This window comes from Equus przewalskii, chromosome 10, assembly GCF_037783145.1.
Source record: "Equus przewalskii isolate Varuska chromosome 10, EquPr2, whole genome shotgun sequence".
Taxonomy (NCBI): domain Eukaryota; kingdom Metazoa; phylum Chordata; class Mammalia; order Perissodactyla; family Equidae; genus Equus; species Equus przewalskii.
Window position 1 is genome coordinate 52,865,785 of NC_091840.1, and position 26,102 is coordinate 52,891,886.

Genomic DNA, 26,102 nt, shown 5'->3' on the forward strand with positions numbered 1-26,102 from the left:
TTCTCTGCTGATAAATTTTTTATCTGCAAAAATCTTAAGTACAAAATAGAGTGACAAAGAACTTCACATTTTGTGCATTTCTTTGGTCACTTTTAGCATTTGGATAAATTACTCTTCACTAATGATTTTTGTGTGAACCTCCCGGCTCTTCACCCGCAGCTTGTTGACCTGGGACTCGGCGATGTCAGCCCGTTCCTCGGCCTCCTCCAGCTCGTGCTGGATCTTGCGGAATTTGGAGAGATTGACATTGGACTGTTCCTCCTAAGAATGAATGGAGATGCATTGATGAGGGGAAAAGTTCAGAGGTTCTAGTTTCTTAGGTCAGTGGGTCTTGAATTTCTTTTTACTTAAAAATGATCCATTCTAGTTAGTAAACCTTTTTTTAAAAAATTTGAGAAATGCTTCTTGAATTTTTTTTTGTTTTTTTGGCATTAAATCCTCTTATGCTTCTTGAACTCATAGATAACAAGGAGGGACGGGTGACATTTGTCTCCAAGTTTAGAACATCTAGACTTAGAGCTACTACTAAATATGCCAGCTTTTCAGCTTCTTTTTTTCCAGAATCCTGAGAATCTAACCAGACTTTTTAAAAACGCAGTTAGGCAATCTGTATTCTACCAAACTGATAGCCTTGAATATAAATTGTTGCCACTTGAGTGTAGATTATTGCTACTTAATGCAGCTTAGGAATTAAATAAGAAGTCTATTGCTTCCTAAAACAGTCTGAGTGGTCTCTGATTATTTTGAATATATAGCAGTGAATTTGAGAAGGCCAGTCTTGGTTTAGTCTCTAGCAAGCATTCTTTTTAAGACTCATTAAGAACTGTCCAAAATATGTCATTCAAATTTAGAACATTAATAAAACTTAGAATCACTAAATAATAGTGTTTGAAAAAAACCTCCGATCTTCCTCTTACAGATGAGGAAAGTAGGAGCTAGAGACAAGTTAGGTCTCTCTGTCTCTCAGACATTAGAGGTCAGGGGAAAGATAAAGACCACAAATGAACAGAGGAGCTAATTTGTGGTATATACGTATGTATACCTGTACTCCCATACTTAGGAAATTGATCTTATTTGATTATTATTTCAGATGAATCACAGGCTAGGGAAATGAGATAAGGTGGAGACCTGAGAATCTAGAGGTTTGAACATAACTGAGACCTTCTGAGCTCCAGACTTCATATTTAACTGCTTACTTAACACCTTCACTTATGTATATAATGGTATTTCAAAGAATGTTTCCAAAAGAGAATTCCTAGTTCCTTCTTGCTCTGCAAATCTATTCCTCTTTTACTTCCCCATTTTAGTGTTACACCATCCACCTGGTTACTCAGACCATAAACTTGATGAATTACCCTTGATTTCCTTTCTCTCCCCACCCAACTGCAACCTATTAGCGTATCTTGTAGTTTCTACCTCCAAAATATATCTTGAATCTCTCCACTTCTGTCTGCTTCACCACCACCGTAATCCAAGCCACAGGGCCACCCAAAAAGCCTCCTAAAATGTCTCCCTGGACCTCCCTGTGTTATCTGACCATCATTCTCCACGTAGTACCAGATACTCTTTTTAAAAAACAAATCAGGGCGTGAATGATTCAACTTAAAACTCTCCTGTAGCATTCTAGTGTCCTACTGTCCTTAGAATAAAATTCAGACTTATTACTGTGGCCTAGCAGACCCTGTGATCCGCCTCTTCCTAGCTCTCGAGCCTCATCTCTACTGCAGTCTCCCTTGTTCTTTCTGCTTCTTGAACCAGACTCCTCTTCCACTCATAAGCTTTGCCTTGGCTCTTCCCTTCCCTAGAACATTTTTCCCTGGCTCTTCAAGGAGTTGATTTCTTCTCATTCTTCAGACCTCCACTGAACCATTGTCCTTTGATCCTTCCTCATTTTACCCTTTTCTTTCATCCCTTTAATTAAATTGGCTTGGGCATATCTGAGACAGGAGGCTACTCAACCACCCCAAAGGGTTCTCAACTCACCGCTTCCTCAGCTTGTCTCTTGTAAGCTTTCACCTTTGATTGCAGTTTATCCACCAGATCCTGGAGCCTGAGTATATTCTTGCGGTCTTCCTCAGTCTGAAATAATATTTTAAAGAGTGAGGTTCTTGAAAGCAGAAGTAGCATGGCATTTTGTTGTATATTTGGTTTTCTGTCCCTTGCAGACTGGGGTGAAAACCTAGACAGGTCATTTTCCTTACCTGGTAAGTGAGTTCCTTTACTCTTCTCTCATGTTTGCGCAGACCCTTGACAGCCTCAACATTGCGCTTCTGTTCACTTTCAACTTCTCCTTCAAGGTCACGTACCTGCAAGAAGATGGGCATTTTAGTGACGTTTACTACAGTCCATTCACTCCATGGATTTCTACCTCTTCAAATGACCCATGGTGCTTCTTTTACTCTGCTTTATATGTAGTTTTTGATGCCTTGGTCTAATCGCCCCCCTTAAAAGTTCTTGGGCAGCAAGCAATATCTCTCATTCATCTCTGTATGCCCCACATCATCTAGCTGTGCTAGGTATCCAAAATCGTGCATCGGATTGGAGTGAGATGGGATATATGCTGTTAGAAGACCCACCCTGGCCTCCAGTTTCTGGATCTGCTTCTTCCCACCCTTCAGGGCCAGCTGCTCGGCCTCATCCAGACGGTGCTGCAGGTCCTTCACCGTCTGCTCCAGATTCTTCTTCATCCGCTCCAGGTGGGCGCTGGTGTCTTGCTCCTTCTTCAGCTCCTCAGCCATCATGGCCGCCTAATTCACAGTAAAACAAGATCAGTTGAGGGAGCTGAGATAGCACATCAAGATTCAAGTTTGACCACCACTGCGTTGCCCTCTGCTCACATCAGTGATGGCCTTCTTGGCCTTCTCTTCTGCATTGTGAGCTTCCTGGACGATATCTTCCATCTCTCCCTGCAGCTGGGAAATGTCTGTCTCCAGCTTCTTCTTGGTGTTGATCAGGCTGGTGTTCTGGTTAAAATATCAAATTTAGAAATATTAAGTGCATGGGAGCAAAATTAGGATGCTCTGTGTTCAAATGAACTCCAAAACTCATTGATTAAATTAACTAATTAGTAGCTCTCCTTGTTCCGTAATTTATCTGAGTTGACAGTGTATTTTTAAAAGAGAGTCAACTCTAGATGTCACAGTTCAGATAAACAAAAATACTGTTAATCCAAAAATGTTAAATGTTTTCAACTTTATCCTCCATGAAATACTATGAATAAAATTTTAGCTAGAACTAAGATTTGAGCAAGAATTTCACTTTCATTCTTTTGTATTTTGTACTGTTCTATTATTATACTCACCTGGGTGTGCAGGAGCTGGACGCGCTCACTGGCATCCAGGAGCTCCTGTTCTGCGATTTTCCTGCTCCTCTCGGTCTGCTCCAGAGTGGCCCGCAGCTCCTCGATCTCAGCCTGCAGCAGGTTGGCTCTGCGCTCCACCATGGCCAGCTGCTCCTTCAGGTCCTCCTGGCCCCGGAGAGCGTCATCCAGGTGCAGCTGGGTGTCCTGTGGAACGAACAATCATTGAGACACCCCGTTCTCAGGGCTGCAGTCACCCCAGCCGCCCTGGGACCATCTCTTGAACCCATTTACCTTGAGGATGCCTTGAGTGTTCCTGTAGTTCCTCAGGGCCTCTGCAGCCATGCGGTTGGCGTGGTTCAGCTGGATTTCCATTTCATTGAGGTCTCCCTCCATCTTCTTCTTGATCCTGATGGCATCATTCCTGCTCCTGATCTCAGCATCCAGCATGGTCTGCATCGTCTCCACAACTCTGACATGGTTTCTCTTCAGCTGGTCAATTTCCTCATCCTTTTCAGCAATTTTCCTATCAATTTCAGACTTGACTTGGTTCAACTCCAGTTGGATGCGCAGGATCTTTCCCTCTTCGTGTTCAAGAGATGCCTTAATGACAGCAAGAGGTCACATTAGCAGGGAATGGAAGTGTATATATTCTAGAAACAGGAATTAGTTCCTACCTTTGTCCTGCCTTATACATCTTTATTCCATTGTTATAGAAGTTTTTACAGTGTGCTATTGTTGGTTTTATATTTTTTTATCTCGCCAGCTAGATCATGCCCTTCAGGGCAGGGCCCTTAACTTATTCATCTTTATTTTCTCAATGTCTAGCACAGTTTCTGACATATGGTTATGTTAGTTGCTTGCATGGTCAATTCTCCATCCTCTACACATCCTCCATCCATGTGTACTTAGTGTACAGGGTAAAAGTTATTTTATTTTCTCTTTATCCATCAGTTCTTGCATGCAGTAGACCCTGATTCCTCTTGTAATTGTGTTAGAGCGTGTGATAAAATGTTTACCTCTGCTTCTTCTAAAGCAGCCTGAATTTCAGACTTTTCTTGCTCAATTTGCTTCTTTACTTTTTCCAGTTCATGGATACGCTTCCCTCCTTCTGCAATCTGCTCAGTGAGATCAGAAATCTCCTCTGTTGGTGAACAGAAATATAAAAATTTGTTCAATAGGGGAACACAGTCTTTCAAATCTTTTGTTAAAGAAAAGTTAACATGTACTCACGTTGCAAATTCTTATTTTCCCGCTTCAAGGTTTCAAGTTGGTCTAAGGATTCCTCATAAGCATTCTTAACCTTGAACAGCTCTGTGCTGAGTGACCTGGACTCCTTTTGGGAAGCTTCAAGTTCAGCATGAGTTTCTTCATACTTGTGCTTCCATTCTGACAGGATCTGAGGTGCAAGGAATGGTCAAGAAATTTAGCGAAGAAAGTTTGACAGGATGAAAACCATCTATTCTGGCAACTCTCAAACAGAGTTGCGATGATCTGGGACTGAAATAATTATGATGAGATGAGTAGGAGACCCCTCTCCTCCCCCACCTATCCATGGAGCGGGAGCTACTGAGAACAGTCCTCAGATGGTTTGAATAAGGCGCACTGAAGGTGGCAGGCAATCTTAAATGATATGTTGAATGCTGAGGCAGAAACCGGTGCAGACATACCTTATCGAAGTTCCTTTGCTTTTTGTCCAGGGCTGCACAGGCAGCATTGGTTCTCTCAACATCAATCATGAGGTCCTCCACTTCATTCTGGAGCCGCTGCTTGGTCTTCTCAAGGGAAGCACATTTGGCATTCACAGCTTCTACGTGTTCCTCAGCATCCTGCAGCCGCTGAGCCAGCTTCTTCCTGAAAGGTGAAATAAAGACAATAGAAGTGAATGGCCATGAGTACAACTGGGTGTTTCAAAGTGGGTACAAGAGAGTGATTTCCAGAGTCAGACTCCTTAATACTTGGCTTTCCAAGCTTGTTTGTAGGCCCAGTTCTGTATTAACTCCTTCCACTCTCCTACCAACCAAATACTGAAAACAACCCAAATTTCAATATCGCCGTACTTCATAGTCTGGCTTTAAGGCATCCATGATCAGCCCAACCCAACATTTTACCCTTCAAGGTAGCTGGTTTATTCCTCCTTTATGGAATATTAATATCTCTCTTGAATTACTGTTATTTATGTCTTTTCTCCACTGAAATTTGATCTCAAGAGGGTAGAGTCTGTATCTTGCTCATCTTTGTATCCTTGTTGGCTGTCACACATATCAAGTACTCAAATGTTATATGAATTGAATTCAAATGAAATATACTTGATTTTGTCTAATTATATCCTTTATTTTCTTAGCTTTCATTAATCCTTTAATAAAAAGAAGCTTCCCCATATCAATATAAATTTTACTTTGAGAGCGCCATTCAGAATCTCTTCTAAGGCATCCACCAAAACATTATAATTCCAACTATATAGTTGTATATTATTCACCGAATAAATGACTAGATCTCTCCTTAAACGTTCTGTTGAATAAGTAGGTTCCCTCTTGTCTAGATTCTCCCTCTGACAGTTTAGTCTTGAACTTTTGATTGCATTGAATATTTAGTCCTTTATAAAACAATTTGTTCTTTCTTATCAGAGAAGTTTTGTCTACTTTTTAGTCTTTAACGATATATTTCCTTTTCCCCCTATAAATAGCCATATTTTCACATCTCAAAAGGAGAAGCTCTGCTTTCAAGCCTGACTATTTTTCTCTTACATACTTCTCCCCTTGGACTGATACTTTTGTTAGTAGCTAGGAGGGAGGAGAGGCACAGAAGAATACAGTTAACTCTTATTCTATCTATACCTGTATAAATAGAATGATGTCAAAAGTTACCCCCCTTTTAAAAAAGAATCATGCAGCTTTCTCTTGTCTTATATCCTTTTTCTTTCTACCCTCTAGCTTAATTTCTTTCCTCAGACAACGTAGAGTATTTGGTATTTTGGTTAGCTTTATGTTCAGGCATGTTTTTTCCCTAGTTTTTTATTTGTTTTGGGCTCAATGGACATTTGCCCATATAGTACTTATAGCAGATGAACTTTGATTGTTAATAGAGATATTTCCATTTTGACTAAGTCTAGAACATACTTGGCCTCCTCCAGCTCCTCCGTGCGCTGGATGGCGTCCGTCTCGTACTTGGTCCTCCACTGGGCAACCTCACTGTTGGCCTTGGACATTGCCCTCTGCAGCTCGGCCTTGGCTTCCTGCTCCTCCTCGTACTGTTCCCGCAGCAGGTCACAATCATGGCGGGCTGACTGCAGGGCATGGGCCAGGGCACTCTTGGCCTGAGAACATAGAAATTGGTGACTTAATTTTATATCTTTAAAGTGATGTTTTAGTCCATAACCTCCTATAGGCCACCAGAAGTAAATCTGTGAAAGTAAGCTAAAAACAAACAACCAAAACAAGGATAATGAGAGCAACAACAATAAGTACGGCTTACCTTTATCTCCTCTTCAAGCTGCCTTTTCAGTTCCTCAATCTGTTGTGTGAATGCTTGTTTGCCCCTTGAGAGCTGAGAAACTAATGAGTCCTTTTCATCTAGCTGGCGTGAATATTCACCTATAAAGACCAAGAACCAGAACTTACTCTGATAACTAAAGCTCTAAATTACAAACTGGAGCAAGGAATGGGAGCTGAGTCTGAAACATGATGGAGAGCACGGATTACAACAAACCACCAACATGCACTTGAACCCTGATGAGCAAATCTGTGTAAAAATGAAAAGTATGGAAAACTTTGAGGCAGATGACATGCTTATGAACAACACAAAAGATTTTGGGAGATATTTAAGATTATTTGATCACAATAGAAATTGATGAAGAAACATGTGAAAAGAAATGCAAATCAAACCAACAAAACATTCCAGTGCTTTTTGTCTACAATGGTGTTGTACTCGTGTACCTTCTATTGAAATTTGATTGAAACAGAGAGTTTATTCTTTGGAAAATAGGAGACTTTGAGCAATTCCCTCTGTAGGTAGAAGTGATATGCAAAAGAAAATACTGGAAGCATTTTTATATTTAGAAATCATCAAGTATTCTTCCATCCCCAGAATGAGTTGGTTTAAGGATAACTAGCCAGTTCCTAAACTAAATGGCATTTAAATTTGTCTCTAATTTCTTTAAGCACCATAGTTCAGAAAATATACAACCTTATATTAAAAAGAGAGAAAAACCTTTCAGTACCATTTTTGAACTGGTTACCTGGAAGCTTTATCTCTTTAACATTTAATGAGGATACCAACTTTATTATTTTTTTCATACCACTAAATTACTAGGAGTAAACATGTTTTGAGGAAGAGAAAATGCAAGAAGCATTTTGATTCTTTGAGAATAAATTTTGTTTTTCATAAAGTGTACTTCTCAGCAGTATAACAATAATAAAGCCTTACTTTGAGCTTTGTTCCAAAAAGAACAACATTTGGATGAATATGAAGAAGTAAAGTGGTTCTCCAATACTTTGATTGCCTGTTACTTTCATACCCCAAATGACCCATAAAGAAATTTCTATCTTGTTACCTCTCACTTGGGGAAGTGGAACTTTGGTAGAAAGTCGGATAGGTTGATAGAGGAAGGAGTAAATGCAGAGACTCTCCAGTTTGGATAATCAACCTCTATGAACCTCACTTGAATGCTCCTGGGCTGGGCTGTGGTCCTGAATATTTCCCCTGCTATACAGTGGTAACTACCAGTAATTGGCAAGACTTCAGGAAAAAGACGAGTCAGCATTCTTGGACAAGCCATTTCATCTCTACTGTGATCTGTCATCCTTCAAATGGGGATAACATTGTACAGACTAGTGGAGATAACAAAGTAATAAATAACTTGTGGAAGCATTTTGAAAAGTGAAAATACTGTGAGGATACAGTTTTTATTTGATAACTTTTTGATAGAGTGAAATCTGCTTTAAAATGCTAATGTACAAGAGAGTCTGGATCTTTTTATTAAAAAACAACAACAACAACAACAACTAAAACCAAATGAACAAGAAGGCAAGAAAGCCGTCCGTGCCAGTGGTCACTAATGTGTTCACATGAGTGGGCACCTCCCAGGGAGGTAATATGTGATCTCAGGTAACTCAATGCAGAGTTTTTCAGCAAATTGAGCATCCAAGGTAAATTTATCATTCAAGGTCAACAGTGGTAAGTGACCCACCTGCTTCTGTCTGCAGGCGCGCTCTCTGGCCCGTCAGGTCATTGACCAGCCTCTGCTGCTCTTCCTCTTTGCTCTTAAGTTCACTCAGTTGATCTTCCAGGGTGCGGCACATCTTTTCAAGGTTGCCCTGCATTTAACAAGTGGTAGAAGACATCTCAAGCCAAGTATTTGGACCACAGAAACTTTCAATTATCCAAGCATCCCACAGGACCTGCAGTTCTCATTTATTTTGAGAATAAACTGTCTTTACAAACAAACAAAAGCAACTGAGTCCATAGATTGTGATGGAAAGAGTAATGAGATACATAGTCTAAACGTGCTGCCACTAAATTGCTTTGTGAATTTAAGTCTTTACTCACTTGGCTTATCTGTGATATCATTATACGTGATTCAACTCATGAGTTTTTTTGAGAAACAAATTATGTACTTGTGCTTAAGGGAAAAACAAAAAGCATAATCAAGGTGAGGTGTTTTGAAAATCTCAATGTATAGTTGACCTGTATTTTTTTATTTGAAAGAGCTTAAGTTTTCACTCTGCATATTCCTTGGGTGTGGCGATGAGCGCTCTGCTCCATCACACCCGAGTTGCCCCTCCCTGCCACTGGTCTCCTGCCTTGTACCAACCTCCTCCTGTCAGTTGCTAGTGACTCTTGAAAGGCTCACTCGCTCTTGTCTTACCGAAGTCTCTTTAAGACTTAAACCATGATTGTACCTTGGCTTTGGAGACAGTCTCCATGTTGCTCGCCAGGTCGTCAATCTCCATCTTCATTTCGCTCTTCTCCTTCTCCAGTTTCTGCTTGACTCTCTGCAGGTTGTCTATCTGCTCCCCGAGCTCTGCCACACTGTCCGCGTGCTTCTTCCGCAGAGCGGCCGCCGTGGCTTCATGCTGCAGGGTGGCCTCCTCCAGGTCCCTGCGCATTTTCTGGAACTCAGCCTCCCGCTTCTTGTTCATCTCAATCTGGGCTGAAGTCGCCCCACCGGCTTCTTCGAGCCTCTCGCTGATCTCCTCCAGTTCCCGGGAGAGGTCGGAGCGCTGCTTCTCTGCTTTGGCCCGGGAGGCGCGCTCTGCCTCGATTTCCTCCTCCAGCTCCTCGATGCGGGCCTGGCAGTGGTGAAAGCACAAACTTAGCTTCTTTGTGTTAGTAATTTTTTCATGTTGAATTAGACTGGTGGAGACCATGCACTTACCTGTAACTCCTTGATCTTCTTCTGCAGCTGCATCGCAAGGGCCTGCTCATCTTCAATCTTGCTTTGCAGATTGCTCATTTCAAACTCTTTCCTGTTAGAAAAGCACTTTATGTCAGTCACAGAAATATTAATAGTAATTTCCCCTTGAAACTTTTTTTCTCGCTGCTTACTTTTTCAGTTTTTCATCAAGTTGCTGTTTGTCATTTTCTATGTCCATTGTGGATTCTTGGGCCAATTTTAGGTCACCCTCCAGTTTCCTCTTTGCTCTTTCTAGATCCATTCGAAGTTTCTTTTCTTGCTCTAGAGATCCTTCAAGCTTATGAGAAAGTAAAATTTGTTAAAAATTGAAAGTATAGAAAAAAAAATCTTTCAAGTGGATATTAAAAATACACTTACATCATCCACTTGCTGCTCTAGCTTGGTTTTAGCTTTGGTCAGAGTGTTGACCTTGTCCTCTTCTGCCTGCAGGTCATCCAGGGTCTGCTGGTGGGCCTCTTGGAGGGCCTTCTTCTCCTTGGTCAGCTTAGCGATGGTTTCGTCCAGGCCTGCCATCTCCTCTGTGAGGTTTTTCACCTTGGAAAATTGAGAAGAAATGGTCTCTGCAATAAAGCAGCTTTGTTGGATGGCAGAACCTCTATATGATGCAGCAGATTATGATTCATACCTTATTTTCTGTGGCATGTTTCTCCTTTTCAACCTTGGCCAGTGTCAGCTCAAGGTCATCAATGTCCTTCTTGAGCTCTGAGCATTCGTCCTCCAGTTTCCTCTTCTTGGCCGTCAGCTCAGCGTTGATCTCTTCCTCATCCTCAGCTCTCTCAGTCGCCTCCTTGATTTTGGCCTCCAGCTGGATTTTGGTTTTAATCAGCTGGTCACATCTTTCCTCTGCATCAGCCAAACTGTCTGCTTCCTGAGAATGGACAATAGACGCTTTTACATTTTACTTCTTTGGACATTTTCAGATTTTATTAAGATTTTGAAACCAAATAAGTAAATTGTGTTGTAAAGCCTTTGGTTAATTTTCATTAACTTTCCATCATTTGGGAGATATTTATTAGGCACTTATTGTGACACTGGAAATTTTTAAAAAGGGAAATTTAAGTCAGGGTTCCTGGTGAAAGTATGTTACAATTATATTTGCTAATGATGAGGTTCAAGACACCATACCCTGAAATATGGCACCTTGGCATACTGGATATTTTCGGCTGAAGGAGTTTGAGAAAGCGACAGAAGCAAGAAGCCCACCCTGATCTCCCCTCACCTTTCTTCCCTGAAACAGATCATAAAACACTCATGTGAAAGGTGCCCTCCTGTACTTGGAGTAAAGAAGACCTTCTTGTCACCAGAGATGGGGAATTTGGGGCAAGGAAGGCTGTAGAAACAAACCTTAAACTAACTCTTATCCTCCTAGTTATTTCTTCACCATTTACCACACCTAGCCAAACCCTTTTGCTTTTCAATGCTTCAAAAATTTATTGTTTCTCTGTCTAAAAGGTATAAAAGCTTCCTCTTCTGGTCTCTTCTTTGCATCTTCATTCTCTTGTGAAGGCTCTCCTGTATATGTAAAAATTCAATAAAATTTGTATGTTTTTTCCCTGTTAGTCCGTCTTTGTCAGTTTAATTTTTTACCCAGCCAGGGATCCTTAGAAGGTTGAGGAACACTTTTTCCTCTTCTACACGATAACTTGTATTTAATATGTTGGTATCTAATTTCAGATCAGTTAGTTTTCTTTAATATTTTTTTCCAGAAAAGTTTAGTATGTGAAAAACAAAATGATAGCATATCTAGCAGTTTGCTAGGAAGAAGGGGTAATGTCAGAGGAGTGGCTTAAAGAGAAGACGTGTCCTGTAGTGATAGAGTAGCTGGGAATTAAAGGGAACACCTGTAGGAACTAAGGGGGAGTAGACAGGTTAGAAAGGCGGTGCTCAGAGAAGAGGCAAGCGTGCTTCTCATGAGAAGAAACAGGAGTCGGAGTCTAAACTCCATGAGGGCAAGGACTAGGTCTTTTGCTCAAAGTTGTATCCCTAGTGCTTGAAACTTCATCAATTATTTGTTAAATGGATAGTTGATAGGATAATGTTGAAAAGAGGTCATACTGTACTGAAAGGAGAGGAGTATGCTTGGATCAAGCTTACATACCCGCTATAAAAATCCCTTGATTCTCGAAAGTGTGATGAATCCCTCCTCAATTTGGAAAACCTTCATCTACATAAACCATAAGGAAAGTCACAGTGCCAACCTCGGTATTTACAATTCACCTTTCCTTAAATTTTCTAGTTTTGTGTCCAAAACCTATACACCCAATGGAAACAGTGGAGATTCCCTTCTGAATTCAGAGAACTAGAGGGTAGCCTTTAACGTTTCTATTGTCGATTTCAGTGGCAGCAACTAAAATTATATTGTCATTTGGGTCAGAAAAAATGGGTTAGACAGTGGCGTTTGATCAGATATTTCTTCCCAAGCCTCTGGATATTTATTGGGACATCAGAACAAGAACATCAACCCTCTCTCTCATGCTTTGCATAAAAATTGACACTATTTATAGAAAGTATTGCCGTTATCCTTGCAATGGTCCTATTTTTCAGGTACTAGAGAGTTTCTAAAGATAGAGTTGAGAGAGAGGTTGCCAGGGGGCCATAGATATAAAAATTCAGAGTATTGGTTTCAAGTTGATATGTTTTCATCACAAAGTCTCCTTCCTCTTCACTGTGAATATTATTCTTTTTTCACTGCTATTATTTGCATTTTTTAGTAGAGAGCGTCTTAGGGAGCAAAGATCACCTTATTTCCTGACCATATTCTGTTAGGAAAAGCAATAGGGGGAAAGGAAAAATGGTTATTTTCTCCTTCTCAACAGCAAGGAACCCTACCACAGTGCTTCTTAGTGATGTTGTATATGAGATTTTGTAGGATATTGTAAGGAGTTGTGAATTAGGCAAGATTGATGATCAGTCCCTAGTAAGGTGGAATTTAGACTTACCCCTAGCAATCACTGAACTGAAATTTTAGCATCAGTTTGCAAGAAATGAGTTCTGATACTCACAGCTTGAACCTGAAGTTGCAGGTCGTTTTTCTCTTGCATCAGAGCTACCATTTTTTCTTCCAGCTCTTTTCTTTTGGCCTCAGCCTTTGCAAGGCTTTCTTTGGTCTTCTCGAATTCTTCCTTCATGTTGGCCATCTCTTTCTCTGTCTCTGCACTCTTGAGGAGGGGCTTGATCTTGAAATACAGCTTCATCCAGGGCCAGTGCTTCACGTTCATGAAGGCACGGACATTGTACTGGATGCAGAAGATGGACTCTCTGTGATAGGAACAGAAATATTCAAAGTTAAGTTGTAACAGGAAGCAGAATTAAAAGGCCTAGGCTATGAGGTTTAGTGAAGTATTCCAATTAGTACCTTCTCTCCACCATCCTCTGGTACTCCACTCTTGCCAAGAACCCTCTGCACCTGGCCTGGGTTCGGGTAATTATCTGGGCCAGCTTGTCATCTCGCATCTCCTCTAGGAGCCCCAGGAGACCAGCTTTGAAGAAGACCTTTGTGTGGGCAGAGTTGCAGGTCAGAAACTTGACATGAACTTCAAAGGGACAGGAAGAGCATCAGGTAGGTTTTAGAGACTGTTACCTTGGTGTGACCAAATTTGTACTGGGTGTGGTCAATGTCAATGGACCCAAGGAGCTTCTCAGAAGCCTTCTTGCTATCGATGAATTGTCCTTCAGGGATAGCACTTGCATTTAATACCTTGTATCTGTTTAAGCCAAACATACAAATGATATAGCTGTTGTCACCAATAAGAAATTCCCGTTTCAACCCTTGGGTCGTCTAACAAACATAAACAAGAAATCACATCTGCCTCTTTATCTATTCTCTGTTTATTCAAAGGGTGTCAAACTTTTGGTATATCATTACAGAGTCTGTTAAATTTGTTTCTCTTCTCTTCCATTTTAAAATAAAGTATAGAGGATTCTTTCATTGAAAAATTAAAGCAAATAACAAGAACCTTTTAAAATAATTCACAGTGAGAAAGTCTGACCTCTGTTTGAAGTCTGCATAAAGGATCCTGCTTGGGAATCCCTTTCTGCAGATGCGGATGCCTTCCAGCACACCATTGCACCTCAGCTGGTGCAGGACAAGTTCATGCTCCATGGCACCTAAAAGGAAGAATGCACATGCTTTGTTTCCTGGTCTAAAGCAAACACACTGGAGCTTGTCTGGATCTCAGCAGTGTCTTACCAGGAGTTTTGGTTTCATTGGGGATGATGCACCGTACAAAGTGAGGGTGAGTGCTCCTCAGGTTGGTCATCAGCTTATTCAAATTCTCCTGTGGAACCAAATGAATATTTGGTTTAAAAACACACTTATTTTCATACATTCATATTTATAGACATAATCATCACGATCTATGACATTGGTTCAATTCTAATGAATAGGATCCAGATTTGAATTTGCAAAGCGTGATCTCTGGAATTTCCACATTCCCAACATGTCCTTCTATTTCCTAGTTTTGTGCGTTATAAACATATTTTTCTACTAGCTGTTAAAGATGTTCTTCACTGCTGTTGAATTTTCTAGCATATGTTGTAAATTTAGCATGACATTCTATACATATGGAAATTTTCCACCCATACTCTTTTGCCTAGATATGTGGTCTGGTTTTACAAATAATTCAATGTCTTTTCCAAATCTCCCATTTCTTTTTTTTTTTTTTTTTAAAGATTTTATTTTTCCTTTTTCTCCCCAAAGCCCCCCGGTACATAGTTGTGTATTCTTCGTTGTGGGTTCCTCTAGTTGTGGCATGTGGGACGCTGCCTCAGCGTGGTCTGACGAGCAGTGCCATGTCCGCGCCCAGGATTCGAACCGACGAAACACTGGGCCGCCTGCAGCGGAGCGCGCGAACTTAACCACTCGGCCACGGGGCCAGCCCCCAAAATCTCCCATTTCTTTCTTTACCTGACTTTCAATCGGATCTGCTTGTCTAGCACATGCTTATTCCTTATCATAGTTACTGAGTTGTGTCCTCCTGCTGGTCTCATAGAAAGTGACCTGTTAATGCCTCATTCTGGGAATTAGCAGAAAACTGGCAGTCTTGTTACCAAGTATGAGAACCTTTCCAACCTATGAAAATCCTGGTTTTTAAGAATAACTAGGGCTTCAGTTATTATAATTAGATTGTCAAAAGAAACGTAAATTTCCCTTAAAAAGCTATTTCTTATCATATCTGGTTTCTTATTTCCTTCTTTTAGCTCAGCCTCCAGGTCCCACTACCATTCTTCTGTCCTCAGCTTTCAAAAGTATTCATTTCAGTTCTATGCCAATATACACCAAAGCGCCTACATCATTTGGAGGCTCCCAAAGGCTCCAGCAAATCTCATGTTTTGCTTAATCCTGTGCCAGTAGAACCTTTTAAGTGTCAAATGACCTCATTTTCCAGCCCCCAAATTGAATTTTACCATCTGACACTGACTTCTGCGTTCACTCTCATCCCTGCTGGCGTTTGTCTCCTATACCCTGAGGCGTCTCTTCCTAACTACACCAAACCTCCCTGAGCCTCAGTTCTGCCACTACCCGCTGCCCTGTCTTCTTGATTCACATCCAGTTCTAGAATCCTTGCAACATTCCTTCCCCTTCCCACACAATAAAGTAAAATTTATTTCCTAAATCTAATTAGAGACAGAAAATGAAGTTTGTACCCTGAAGAGCGCAGACACGGTCTGGAAAGAAGAACCCTTCTTCTTGCCTCCTTTCTTTCCACCAGCCTCTAAGTGGGGGAAGAGAAAACACAAGCAACCATCATACAGGTGTTCTCTGATTGTGTTTTATACATTAAGTAAAAGATTAATTGTATTGAAAATTACCCGCATCAGCACTTGCTGGCCCAGAGAAGAGCAAAGCCAGAGTCTTCACTGAAGACTTCTGGTACAGCCCGACCACGGTCTCATTCAGGGGGTCCTTGTTCTTGTCAAGCCAGCCAGTAATGTTGTAGTCCACAGTGCCGGCGTAGTGAATCAGGGAGAAGTGGGCCTCAGGCTTGCCTTTGACAGGTTTAGGCTTCTGGAAATTGTTGGACTTTCCAAGATGCTGTTCATACAGCTTGTTCTTGAAGGAGGTGTCTGTGGCCTTGGGGAACATGCACTCCTCTTCCAGGATGGAGAAGATGCCCATCGGCTGAAAGAATAAAAAGAAACAAAAACCATTAGCATTTGGTCTGCTTGTAGAAATAATATGTAACATTAGGATCCTATTTGAGTAAATTCATCCTTGAATTCCTTATAGTTAATGAAAACTCATGCCTTTGGCGAGAAGTTGTTCGTTTAACAAATATTTCCTGGGTGCTTATCAGGATGCAGGCGCTGTGTCAGGCTCCGGGATTGATGAAGAGTGGGAGAAATGGAGGGCGTGCCCTCGTGGAGTTGGGGTCTTTGCCCCAAAGGCTTTAGAGCCATATTTCTCCAAGCGTGCAAACTGGTTGCATCAGAATCATTTGATAAAAATGTGGATTCCAAGGCTCCATCCCACACTTACCAAAAAGTATTTCTGGGGCGAGATTAGGGAAATCTGCAAATTTTTTAAGTGCTTGTGGTGATTGTTGGGCACAACTGAAGTTCAAGAGCCTCTGCTTTAGAACACTAGAAATTCATATTTCAAATGCCAGTGATAATGAATCTGAGGATGGCAAAGAAATAAGAAGTAAAAGCTACTTTCATCAGTGCTCTTTTTTAAGGAAAGATGGCTTTAAATACAAGGCTTGTGTTGCAAGCTGTGGGGAAATATAGAGTTCTGGACTTTATAGAAAAGATTCAGGGGCTGTCCTGGTGGTGCAGCAGTTAAGTGCGCACGTTCTGCTTTGGCGGCCCGGGGTGCTCCAGTTCAGATCCTAGCCGCAGACATGGCACCACTTGGCACGCCACGCTGTGGTAGGCGTCCCACAAATAAAGTGGAGGTAAATGGGCACGGATGTTAGCTCAGGGTCAGTCTTCCTCAGCAAAAAAAGAGGAGGATTGGCAGCAGATGTTAGCTCAGGGCTAATCTTCCTCAAAAAAAAAAAAAAAAAGGAAAGAAAGAAAGAAAGAAAAGATTCAGTCTCCTTTTACCAGAATGCCCACCTCACAGTTGGCAAAAGAAGGAATTTTTCCTGATTTTGCTTACAAGTAGAAATCTTTTCCCATAGTCTGTACCAAGGATTTACACTTTTAATTTAAGTACTGTTCAGCAGTTTACTCTGCAATCTCAGAAAGCAAGCGAACCTTCTCGATGAGCTCAATGCAGGCAGCCAGGTCCATGCCGAAGTCGATGAACTCCCACTCGATGCCCTCCTTCTTGTACTCCTCCTGCTCCAGCACGAACATGTGGTGGTTGAAAAACTGTTGCAGTTTCTCGTTGGTGAAGTTGATGCACAGCTGCTCCAGGCTGTTGAACTAAATAAGTAGAAAATACAAATTAACATTCATCTGATAATAAAGGCTTCTCTTGGAAAGGAGCTTTTCTTCGTTGGTTAGCCTCACTGCCCTCTTAGCATGGTATGGCTAGGTCGTGCCTATAGCCACCCCCTTTAGCCTCCTGTGTCTTTTCTGCTGCTGCCGGCTAGGAAGTGTCATCACACTTGTTGAAACTCTCTCATCAACAGGAATAGACAGGCTCTGAATGATGCTTTCTTATGTGATAAAACAATTGTTTGGTTTTTACAATATTTTTGTTGGTCAGAGGTTTTTTAGTAGTTCATCTGTTTATCATTATGTTGTATAATGAGCTAAATTCACTACATCTGCCCACTGGGGTCTGCATGTTGTTATTAATAATAGGAATACAAATTCAACAGCTAACGTTTGTTGGATATTTACTATATGCTAGACACTGTGCTAAGTGCTTTGTATAAGTTATTGCATGTAATCCTCACAGCTGCCTTGGAAAGGTGGTACTATTTGCGCCTTTCACGGATGGGGGACGACTCTTAGAGGGGAAGTAACCTGTGCAAGATCAGGAGAGCATGGCGCATGGCAGGGGCTCCAATGCTTTGGCAGCAGAGCCAGGGTTTGTAACGACCTGCAGAACTTGAGGAGATCTGCTCTGCTCCACTGTTCGGGACACCTCGATGCACACACGACTGGGAATGGTTTCGTCTAAGAGCGGTACCACCACACACAGAGGTCACAGAGGGTCTACAACACGGAGGAACCTGCAAACGTTCTCCTACATGACAGAAGCCGATCACAAAGGACCACGGATTGTATGATTCCGTTTCCATGAAATGTCCAGAATAGGCAAGGCCATAGAGACAGAAAGCAGATTAGTGGTTTCCAAGGGTATGGGGGAGGGGCAAATGGGAGTCACTGCTTCATGGGGATGGGGTCTTGTTAGGGGGATGAAAATGTTCTAAAATGGATTGTTGCGATGGTTACCCATATCTGTAAATATACTGAAAACCACTGAGTTGAGTACTTTAAGTAGGTGAATTGTATGGTATGTGAATTATATCTCAGTAAAACTGTTATTTAAAAAACTCAAAGAGGTTGCAAGTTTGCACTGTCATTAGTTTTCTTGTTTAAAATGTGTGGATTGCTCTCCCTGCTCCTACTTGGTACAGGTTATTCCTCTCTTCCCATGTGGGCTTGGAAATTTCTGGAAATGCTCTTGTCCCTAAAACTCAGAAAATGTCATCCTGTCTATCAGTCCAGTTAGAGAATGCTGTAGAAATGCGATTTGAGGCTCAGACACATCTGAGACACTGCTGTCGTGTAGAGGGCTTGGGCAACCTTGTTTCCTAAGCTGTATGGGAGGTAATCTTTTTCAGGCAGATGAATTTGAGTTTCTTTACAATGCCATTTCCATCCTCTATTCCTGGATATTGCAGGCCAGATAGGAATCTCAAAATCTTTTTGAATTTGTCATTGTCTTACTCGGTATCATCTTTGTTGCCATTGTTACCCTCATCACCTTCTTTATCTTTTACTGAGTGCTGACTATGTGCTTAGGGACTGTGCTTACAGCATTAAACTCAGAAATCTTGTAAGAGGCAGAAAGATCTTAGAAGCGAGTGTGTTATCTGGAGTGCTAGGTGCTCCACATACAGCTGCTGGTTGAATTTGCCCAGTGTCGGTCGATAACATTCCCATTATCTAAGTTCACACAGGTAGGAAATGACAGAGGTGGAGTGTGAGTCCAGATTTGTCTCATCCCAAAGTTCATGGCCTTTCATGGACTTTGAGTTTTCTTTCCTGTGTCAATTTAATTTGCAGTGCAGCTATTTTTCATAGATCTTTTCCAGTATGGAAGATTTATAAATTTTTCTGCTACAACGTTTCTGAACTCACATCAAAGATCTCAAAGCCAGCGATGTCCAAGACCCCGATGAAGTACTGCCTGGGCTGCTTGGTGTCCAGCTGCTGGTTGATGCGGGCGACCATCCAGAGGAACATCTTATCGTAGACGGCTTTGGCCAGAGCACCCACCGCATTGTACACCTTTATAGACAAAGTAATGATTGTTGGGCTTATTAAGGACATGCCATGAAGGCCTGGGAGGTGTTTGATTCATTGAGGTCGTGCACTTACCTGTTCTACAGTCTGGCCTTTGGTGACGAACTCATTGCCGACCTTGACCCTGGGGTAGCAGAGAGCTTTGAGCAGGTCAGCAGAGTTCAGACCCTGAAGATAGGCAGCCTTGTCAGCAACTGCAGAGACACAATTCAGGTACCCAAGGTGACCTACTGTGGGCTTCACAATTCACTGGGGCAGAGTAGGAGTGAGTAATTTCATGGAAAGTCTATGTGGGGATAAATTTGCATATGCCCATGGGAAACTCGGCTGTAAAGGAGGCATGAGTTTGGACTTGGCTTTTTGCCTGTATTCTCTCATTAAACCCAGATGGAGGTTTATTTGGTACCTTCAGTGCCATCTGGCTCAGCTTGCTCCTCACGCTGCTTCTGCTTGAATTTCAGGTTCCCGTAATGCATTACTGCCCCTGTGAGCTTATAGATGGACACTCTTTCATCAGAAGTGAAGCCCAAGATCTCAATGGCACTCTACCGGGAGGGACGAGAGGACAAAAGTTAGGCCAGAAAACTGTAACCTATTTAGGAAAATTTATACCATATCCTTAACTACACCTACACTGTGTTGTTACTGTCCTTCCCAAACATAAAGGAAATTTTTAAAAAGCTGCATGTGTAACTTACATCTGTGGCCATCAACTCTTCTTGGTCATCAATGCTGGGGACTGTGATCTCCCCTTGACTGACAAAGGCATAGTCATACGGGTTGGTGGTGATCAGGAGCATTTCTGGGTACAGAGAATTCAGGGTATGTGTTTTACATTAGAAGATGTTAATAAAACAGTTAACTTCTAGCTTATAAATTTAAACTCTTTCTTACCAATTAGATCTGGCTTCTTGTTAGACATGATCTGATAAAAAATGTGGTAGCTTCTTTCCGCCTTTAGCTGGAAAGTAACTCTAGACTTCTCCAGAAGATCTGCAATGGAAAGGAGACATTGGATTAGGGGGAAAAAGTATAAAGTTCTTGGAGTGATTTTGGAGCTTGAGGTCATTAGCTAAATCTCATTGGCCCTTTGGGATTTCAGCTGAATGTTCCCACAAGGTTCCACATATTATGTCTCTACAGACACCATTGCAGTTGCTCTTACCACCCCTACAAAGAAATAAAGCATGCCAGGCCCAAGACATATTCATTTCTCACACAGGAGATCCTTGGCATTGGGAATATAATTGATTCTTAATAACCCTTCCCTCTTTAGGGTCTGTTTTCCCTTTATAATTGAAGAACTACTAAGAGCACCATTCCTCAAGGGTCAGACTAGAAAGAAATCACATATATTCAGTCCATAGGTCCATTTACCCCTAGTGTTAGTTTTTTCTCAGAAAAATTTGAAATTCACTCTGAGGCTGGAATGTTCAGATAAGCCCAACAGCTCCTGGCAGTTTTTACAGAATCATAGGCTCATGACTGAAGCGGATTAAGTACACTGTGGTCGGTGGATAAGACTGGCATTAACCATGGACATGTTTGTCAGCAGACTGGTGTTTCACAGGCTCCAGGCTCAGCAGGAGCTGCAAATGTTCCTCCAAACCATCATTCATCATTCTTGGATTCTGTTTAGGAGGTTCTGTTACTCACATGTTTCAATATCAGCAGAAGCCAGTTTCCCTGTGGTACCGAAGTGGATCCTGATGAATTTACCCTTGCAAGTAAAAAAGATGATGTTATATACAAGACTTGAAGCACACAAGAAAGCTGAGATTGAAATAATAATTCAGGCCTGCTTTCCCAGGCATTAAGGGCTGAGAAAACACCTCTGTGACCGAGAGACTTACAAAGCGAGAGGAGTTGTCATTCCTCACGGTCTTGGCGTTGCCAAAGGCCTCCAGTAGGGGGTTGGCACTGATGATCTGATCTTCCAGAGTCCCCTGCAAAGGCGAGAGCAGACCTCACATCTGGGCTCGGGAGCTTCTTCCCTGAGAGCCCAGAGTCAGAGCATGGCCGTCAGACCCACCTGCATTTTGCCGGAAGTAGGTTCCTCCTTCTTCTTCTCCCCAGTAACTGCAATTGTTGCAAAGTACTGGATGACACGCTTGGTGTTCACAGTCTTCCCGGCACCAGATTCTCCACTGCCAAACAGTGAGCAAACTTGTGAGCAAGCGAGCTCTACGACAAGTGACACTCCTTCCACCATCAGCATTTCCTGCCTTATGCATCTGTCTTTATATGTCGTCGTCAGAGTCTCCTAGATCTTTCTCTTCAGCCTACATACAGCTCTTATTATTTCTGTTGCTTTGTACTGACAAGAAGTAGAGAAATTTGTTCATTAGTCATGTAGCACATATTTCTTGAGTGCTTAAAATGTGCCAGGCTCTGTAATAGGTGCTGAGGCCTGGGCTTGAGGGGTCCGAAAAGCAGCCACTCAACAACTGTGTAGTAAATGAAACAATTAGCAAAAACCTCTCTGAAGCAATGCAAGTGTTCTTCAGCTTCCTTTGACTAAAGACATGACACAAATTACAGCTTTGAAGGAGCAGACATCCCTCAAGTAGGCCTTAAAAATGAACCCCTGGTAAGAGTTCTAAACTGCTCAGCCTTCAGAACGTTGTACGTTGCTCACTGCCCTGTACCAGGTGTGACTGTGCACAAAGAAGGGGTTTGCATCTCCCACTCCCAGGAAGGTTCTGTGGAACTTTCAAGACTGGGCTAGCAGATGATGTGATTTGGGACGTTGTTGTTTTACATTGTGATGCAATCTAAACCCTACAGTAAACTGAAAACAGCATCTAGTTCCAGGCTGATCATGCCATTGCTTTAGTATCGATGGGGGCGTTAATTAATTTCTTCTTTTGGTTTGTCATTTTCCCAGTGAGAATCAAAGACTAAGAAGTCTCAGAGTAGTAATACGTACGTGATTAAGATAGACTGATTCTCCCGATCTAGAAGGAAAACAGTGGACAATCAGCATATGTACCAGGTATGCAAACAACACTTCCTATAGGGAAACACTCAGGGCATTGAGGATAAGTGTCATTCTCAACGGAGTGTTCAGTATATTATCGTAAAGTTATAAAGGTCTAATTCTTAAGCCTCTTAAGTTGGGGAAGAGAAACATAAAATGTTATCATTTCATAAATTCCTTAAGCCCCCACAGGAAGTGTGTCCTTCTGGTTTAAAATAAAGAGCAGTACTTTCCAAAGCCAGGCACATTCCCTGGTTGTCATCTATAGATGTCAGTGGCATGGCTGTCTGCTGATAAATGCATGTAATTGAAAAATGAGTAATAAGCTTGGAGTTTGGATTGTAGTTCAATAGGTTAGAGTAGAGTTAATGAAACCAAGGTTGAGACTTCATTTTGACAGTATATATCTCTGTCTGCTTTAGTCACCTCTAATAGTTGGATTCAATTATTTCTATGGGTCTTTTTAGCTTTAATGTTCAGCGGTTATAGGTGGTAATAAAAACAGTTGAGCCGCTCACCAGTCAGCATGAACTGATAGGCGTTGTCAGAGATGGAGAAGATGTGGGGCGGGGCCTCCTGGCGCTTTTTGCCTCGGTAGGCCGTCACCACCTCGGCGTTGTACACTGGCAACCACTTGTAGGGGTTGACGGTGACACAGAAAAGACCTGAGTAGGTCTGCCAAAAAAGAAAAGAAAGGAATATAATTATTTCATGGGGACCTTAATAATGTACTATTTTTCACAAATACTAAGCACCTGCGTGAGCAGAAGGCCGAGAGAATGAACTCACGTAGATCATCCAGGCTGCATAGCGCTCTTTGAGGTTGTACAGCACAGCAGGCTCATGCAGGTGAGTCATCATGGCCATGTCCTCGATCTTGTCATATTTGGGAGGGTTCATGGGGAAGCATTGGTCTTCTTTCACAGTTACTGTCTGTCAAGTCAAATAAGAGAGGCCAGGTCAAAAACTAAGTGTCAGCTAACCTAACCACAAACGAGGCACCATCGAATCATCTCCAGACGTTTTACTCACAGCTCCAGCTTCAGTCTTGGCTGTCACCTTCCCTCCTTCCCTGCTCTGCACTGTTGCTTTCACAAAGGACTCCTTAGGGTCAGCCACAAAAACTGATGTCTTGGCATCGAAAGGCTTATTCTGGGCTTCAATTCGCTCCTTTTCAGACTTTCGGAGGTAAGGAGCAGCCTCCCCAAATATAGCCATTTCCTGGTCTGAACTCATGGCTGCGGGTTATTGATGGAGGCCCAGTCAAAGACCCTGCCTGGCAGAGGAAGAAAAGATATTATAGAAATTCAGAAACTGGACCATTAGGTTCACATTACAAAAAACAAAACACTCTTTATTCACTGACCAGTTGAGCGCTTAGCATCATACTGGGTATGGCTACCTCCAAGGCTTGGCTGGAGGTGAAATGTCAGTCTCTGTGTTCTGTGCCAGTGCTGACAGATGCTTAATCATGGATTTGGAAAGAGACTGCTGTTACTGGCTCATCTACTGTGTGATGTCTTAGCTACTTTTTCTGTTTCATTTGTTATGTATATTAATCTTTATAAGCTGCCTTTCATTGGCTTATCCAAAACACAAAGCTGAAATGATGGCAAGATGTTTTCCAGCTCTTTCATTTATAGTTCCTATTCGAATTGGATTATAAGCATTTTGCAGGCAGGGAGCACTTTTCCTTCTATAGCATCCTTCACCCCTGTTAGAACGCATGCTGGGTACAAGGAAGGGCTCAAAGCTGGCTTCATGAGTTGAAAGAAAATAGAAATATGTTGCTAAAGTTATAGGGCAACTATTTTATATATAGTGAAAATCTTTTCATTATAGATTTGTGATTTACAAAGACTACCTAATAAAGGAAAGCAGGAATATGAGGAGCTTGTCTTGCATTATTTTGTTAAAAAAAGTATATTATACATCAATTGCTCTTGTTCCTGTATCGTAATTTTGACAAACTCGGCTTCTTCACCTCTCTTTCGTATTGCTCAAAGAATTATTATAAAATGTTATTACTTGTGTTTTCTTGCTTTATTTTACTAATATTCTCATAAAAATTTCGCAGAAGTTTTTCTTTTCAAGATCCGTCTGTTGTCGTTTTAACCAACATTCAATAATATTCATAGGTAATCTATTTTATAACAATAAAATATCTTTTCAAGGAAAACTCAAAGCACATTGTTAAACTTTTCCATATTTTCCATTCAAACTACAGTGATTTGGATAACACAATTAAAATTCTGTGTCTTGTTGAAAATGCTCACAATCATTTTTAACATCATATTTTGTAAATTTTCGTTTTACAGATTGAAACAACATGCAGATTTCGACCACTTCTCTAAGACAAGGATTCAGTCCATTCTATTTATCAATTTAGCCAGCATCTCAAGGTTTTTTATATTATATAATACTGAGTAAAAGGAAATTTACATTTCCTCTATAAGTAAATAATAACACTCTGAAATGTATTACGTTATAATTCAATTATTTAAAAGATAATCTGCAATGCTGGAAATAGAAAAAATTGTAGATAAAACTCTTAAAGACTCTGAGAAAGCATTTTCATTTATTGCAAAGGATATACATTAATGAGAACCAGTTTCTAAAGGCCCCCTCAGAGTTTTTTGAGAGGAGTATGATTGGCCATGGAATTGAAATGCTTTTATTTTATAACTCCCTGACCCCTCTCCAAACCACTGCAAAAGATTTCTTATACCCTGAGAGGAATGAGAAAAACATCGGTATCTTACCTTAGAGATGCGGCCTTGAAGTGGGTCAGAACTGTAAGAAAAGAGCAAATTTCTCCTGATTAAATTCTAACCATTCCTGATAATATCATAATTCTTAACTGAGAACCAGGAACTGACTGTAAACACTAAAACATCTAATTAAAATTGCTACAGAGTAAGTTGGTGCTTCACTGGCTGGGCTCCCAGGGGCAGTGGGAGCCAGGATGTGTGGCATGCATGCAGCCAGCCAGACATCCCTTACCATCCTTCAGACAGAGCGCTGTCCTCACACACACTTACCTTGAAGCTTTATGAGGAAAGACAGGTCATACTCATTCCAAGGGTACTTTTATACGATCAAATATGGAAAACACATAGCCTCCTCCTCTTTCCTAAAACATATTTGGCAAATCATGTTTTTGGCAATGAAGGGCTCCAAGCATAATTCTCCTCATATTAAAGATGTTTGGATATAATTAGAAATATTTCCTCTCACATTGGGTTAAGTATATGAATCAATCTCCTATAAATAATTTGAGTTGCTGGCAATCTGAGAGTGATCTGCCTTTGGAATAATGTAAGGTGTTGTTTCAAGACAGCTCTGTTCTGGAATGCCTGGACTTTGTTGCTTGCTGCTCTTCTGTTTCGCTGAGTTGCCTGTGTGAGGTCTTTTCAACTGCCTGCACGATTGCAGATATTCTCCTAGGAAGGGAAATTTCTGCTCTTTACCAGAGAGTTATAAACAGATTGTTAGTTCCTCCCAAGAAAGCGTGATGTGGTTTATTTTGCAATTTATTGTGCTTTTTCAAAGATACTTGGAAATTTAATATTAACACTTGCTTCATGAAGAGCAGCCAAATATAGACAACGTCTTTTGTTTCCTCCAGCTGCCTCTTATTAGTTGTCAAATCACACCACTCCCACTTCAAACTTTTGTTCCAAAACCGGATCGCCTTGCCTTGTGGAGGTGGCCTGCTTCTCTCATTTTTTAAAAAACATACAAATTGCTTGTGAAATCCTGTTTCTTCTATGAAACTCAACATAGGAAAATATTAGAAAACAAGGCATTTCTCTGTCTAAATATGCAGCATGTATGACTTCTCCTCCATCAGCTACCCATGGTATATATTTCACATCGTGCTTACAAATAATACCTGAGCATTGTTTCCTATTCTAATTTTTAATTTAAAAAATTTATCTGTGTGGCAAATTTGTATCTCTCTGTGTCAGCATTGTCTG

At 41.3% G+C, this 26,102-nt stretch overlaps 1 protein-coding gene across 1 annotated transcript; it reads right to left on the minus strand.

The window, feature by feature from the left end:
• Positions 1 to 25,510, minus strand: LOC103557159 (myosin-1). Its single transcript, XM_070563420.1, has 40 exons — positions 25,164 to 25,510; positions 24,885 to 24,915; positions 23,155 to 23,398; positions 22,912 to 23,055; positions 22,641 to 22,797; positions 22,072 to 22,099; positions 21,175 to 21,289; positions 20,996 to 21,088; positions 20,799 to 20,862; positions 20,037 to 20,135; positions 19,841 to 19,944; positions 19,549 to 19,687; positions 19,218 to 19,336; positions 18,978 to 19,127; positions 16,914 to 17,084; positions 15,525 to 15,834; positions 15,360 to 15,427; positions 13,903 to 13,990; positions 13,703 to 13,820; positions 13,294 to 13,417; positions 13,069 to 13,205; positions 12,716 to 12,971; positions 10,339 to 10,581; positions 10,071 to 10,247; positions 9,845 to 9,990; positions 9,675 to 9,765; positions 9,199 to 9,588; positions 8,487 to 8,613; positions 6,773 to 6,891; positions 6,418 to 6,614; positions 4,969 to 5,152; positions 4,532 to 4,697; positions 4,318 to 4,442; positions 3,593 to 3,901; positions 3,302 to 3,505; positions 2,838 to 2,963; positions 2,577 to 2,747; positions 2,202 to 2,306; positions 1,984 to 2,079; positions 1 to 261 (listed from the first exon to the last, which is right to left on the minus strand). Exons 3-40 carry the CDS (start codon positions 23,356 to 23,358, stop codon positions 109 to 111), a joined length of 5,817 nt encoding a protein of 1,938 aa, XP_070419521.1. The 5' UTR covers positions 23,359 to 23,398; positions 24,885 to 24,915; positions 25,164 to 25,510; the 3' UTR covers positions 1 to 108.
• Positions 25,511 to 26,102: the final 592 nt, after the last annotated feature.

Excerpts from the sequence above, each read along its gene's own strand:
- LOC103557159 (XM_070563420.1), bottom strand. The coding sequence starts at position 23,358 with ATGAGTTCAGACCAGGAAATGGCTATATTTGGGGAGGCTGCTCCTTAC. Across the intron at positions 22,798-22,911 it reads ATGCAGCCTGGATGATCTAC|ACCTACTCAGGTCTTTTCTG; the intron begins GTGAGTTCATTC and ends CTTTTTTGGCAG. Across the intron at positions 22,100-22,640 it reads CTATCAGTTCATGCTGACTG|ATCGGGAGAATCAGTCTATC; the intron begins GTGAGCGGCTCA and ends TTTTCCTTCTAG.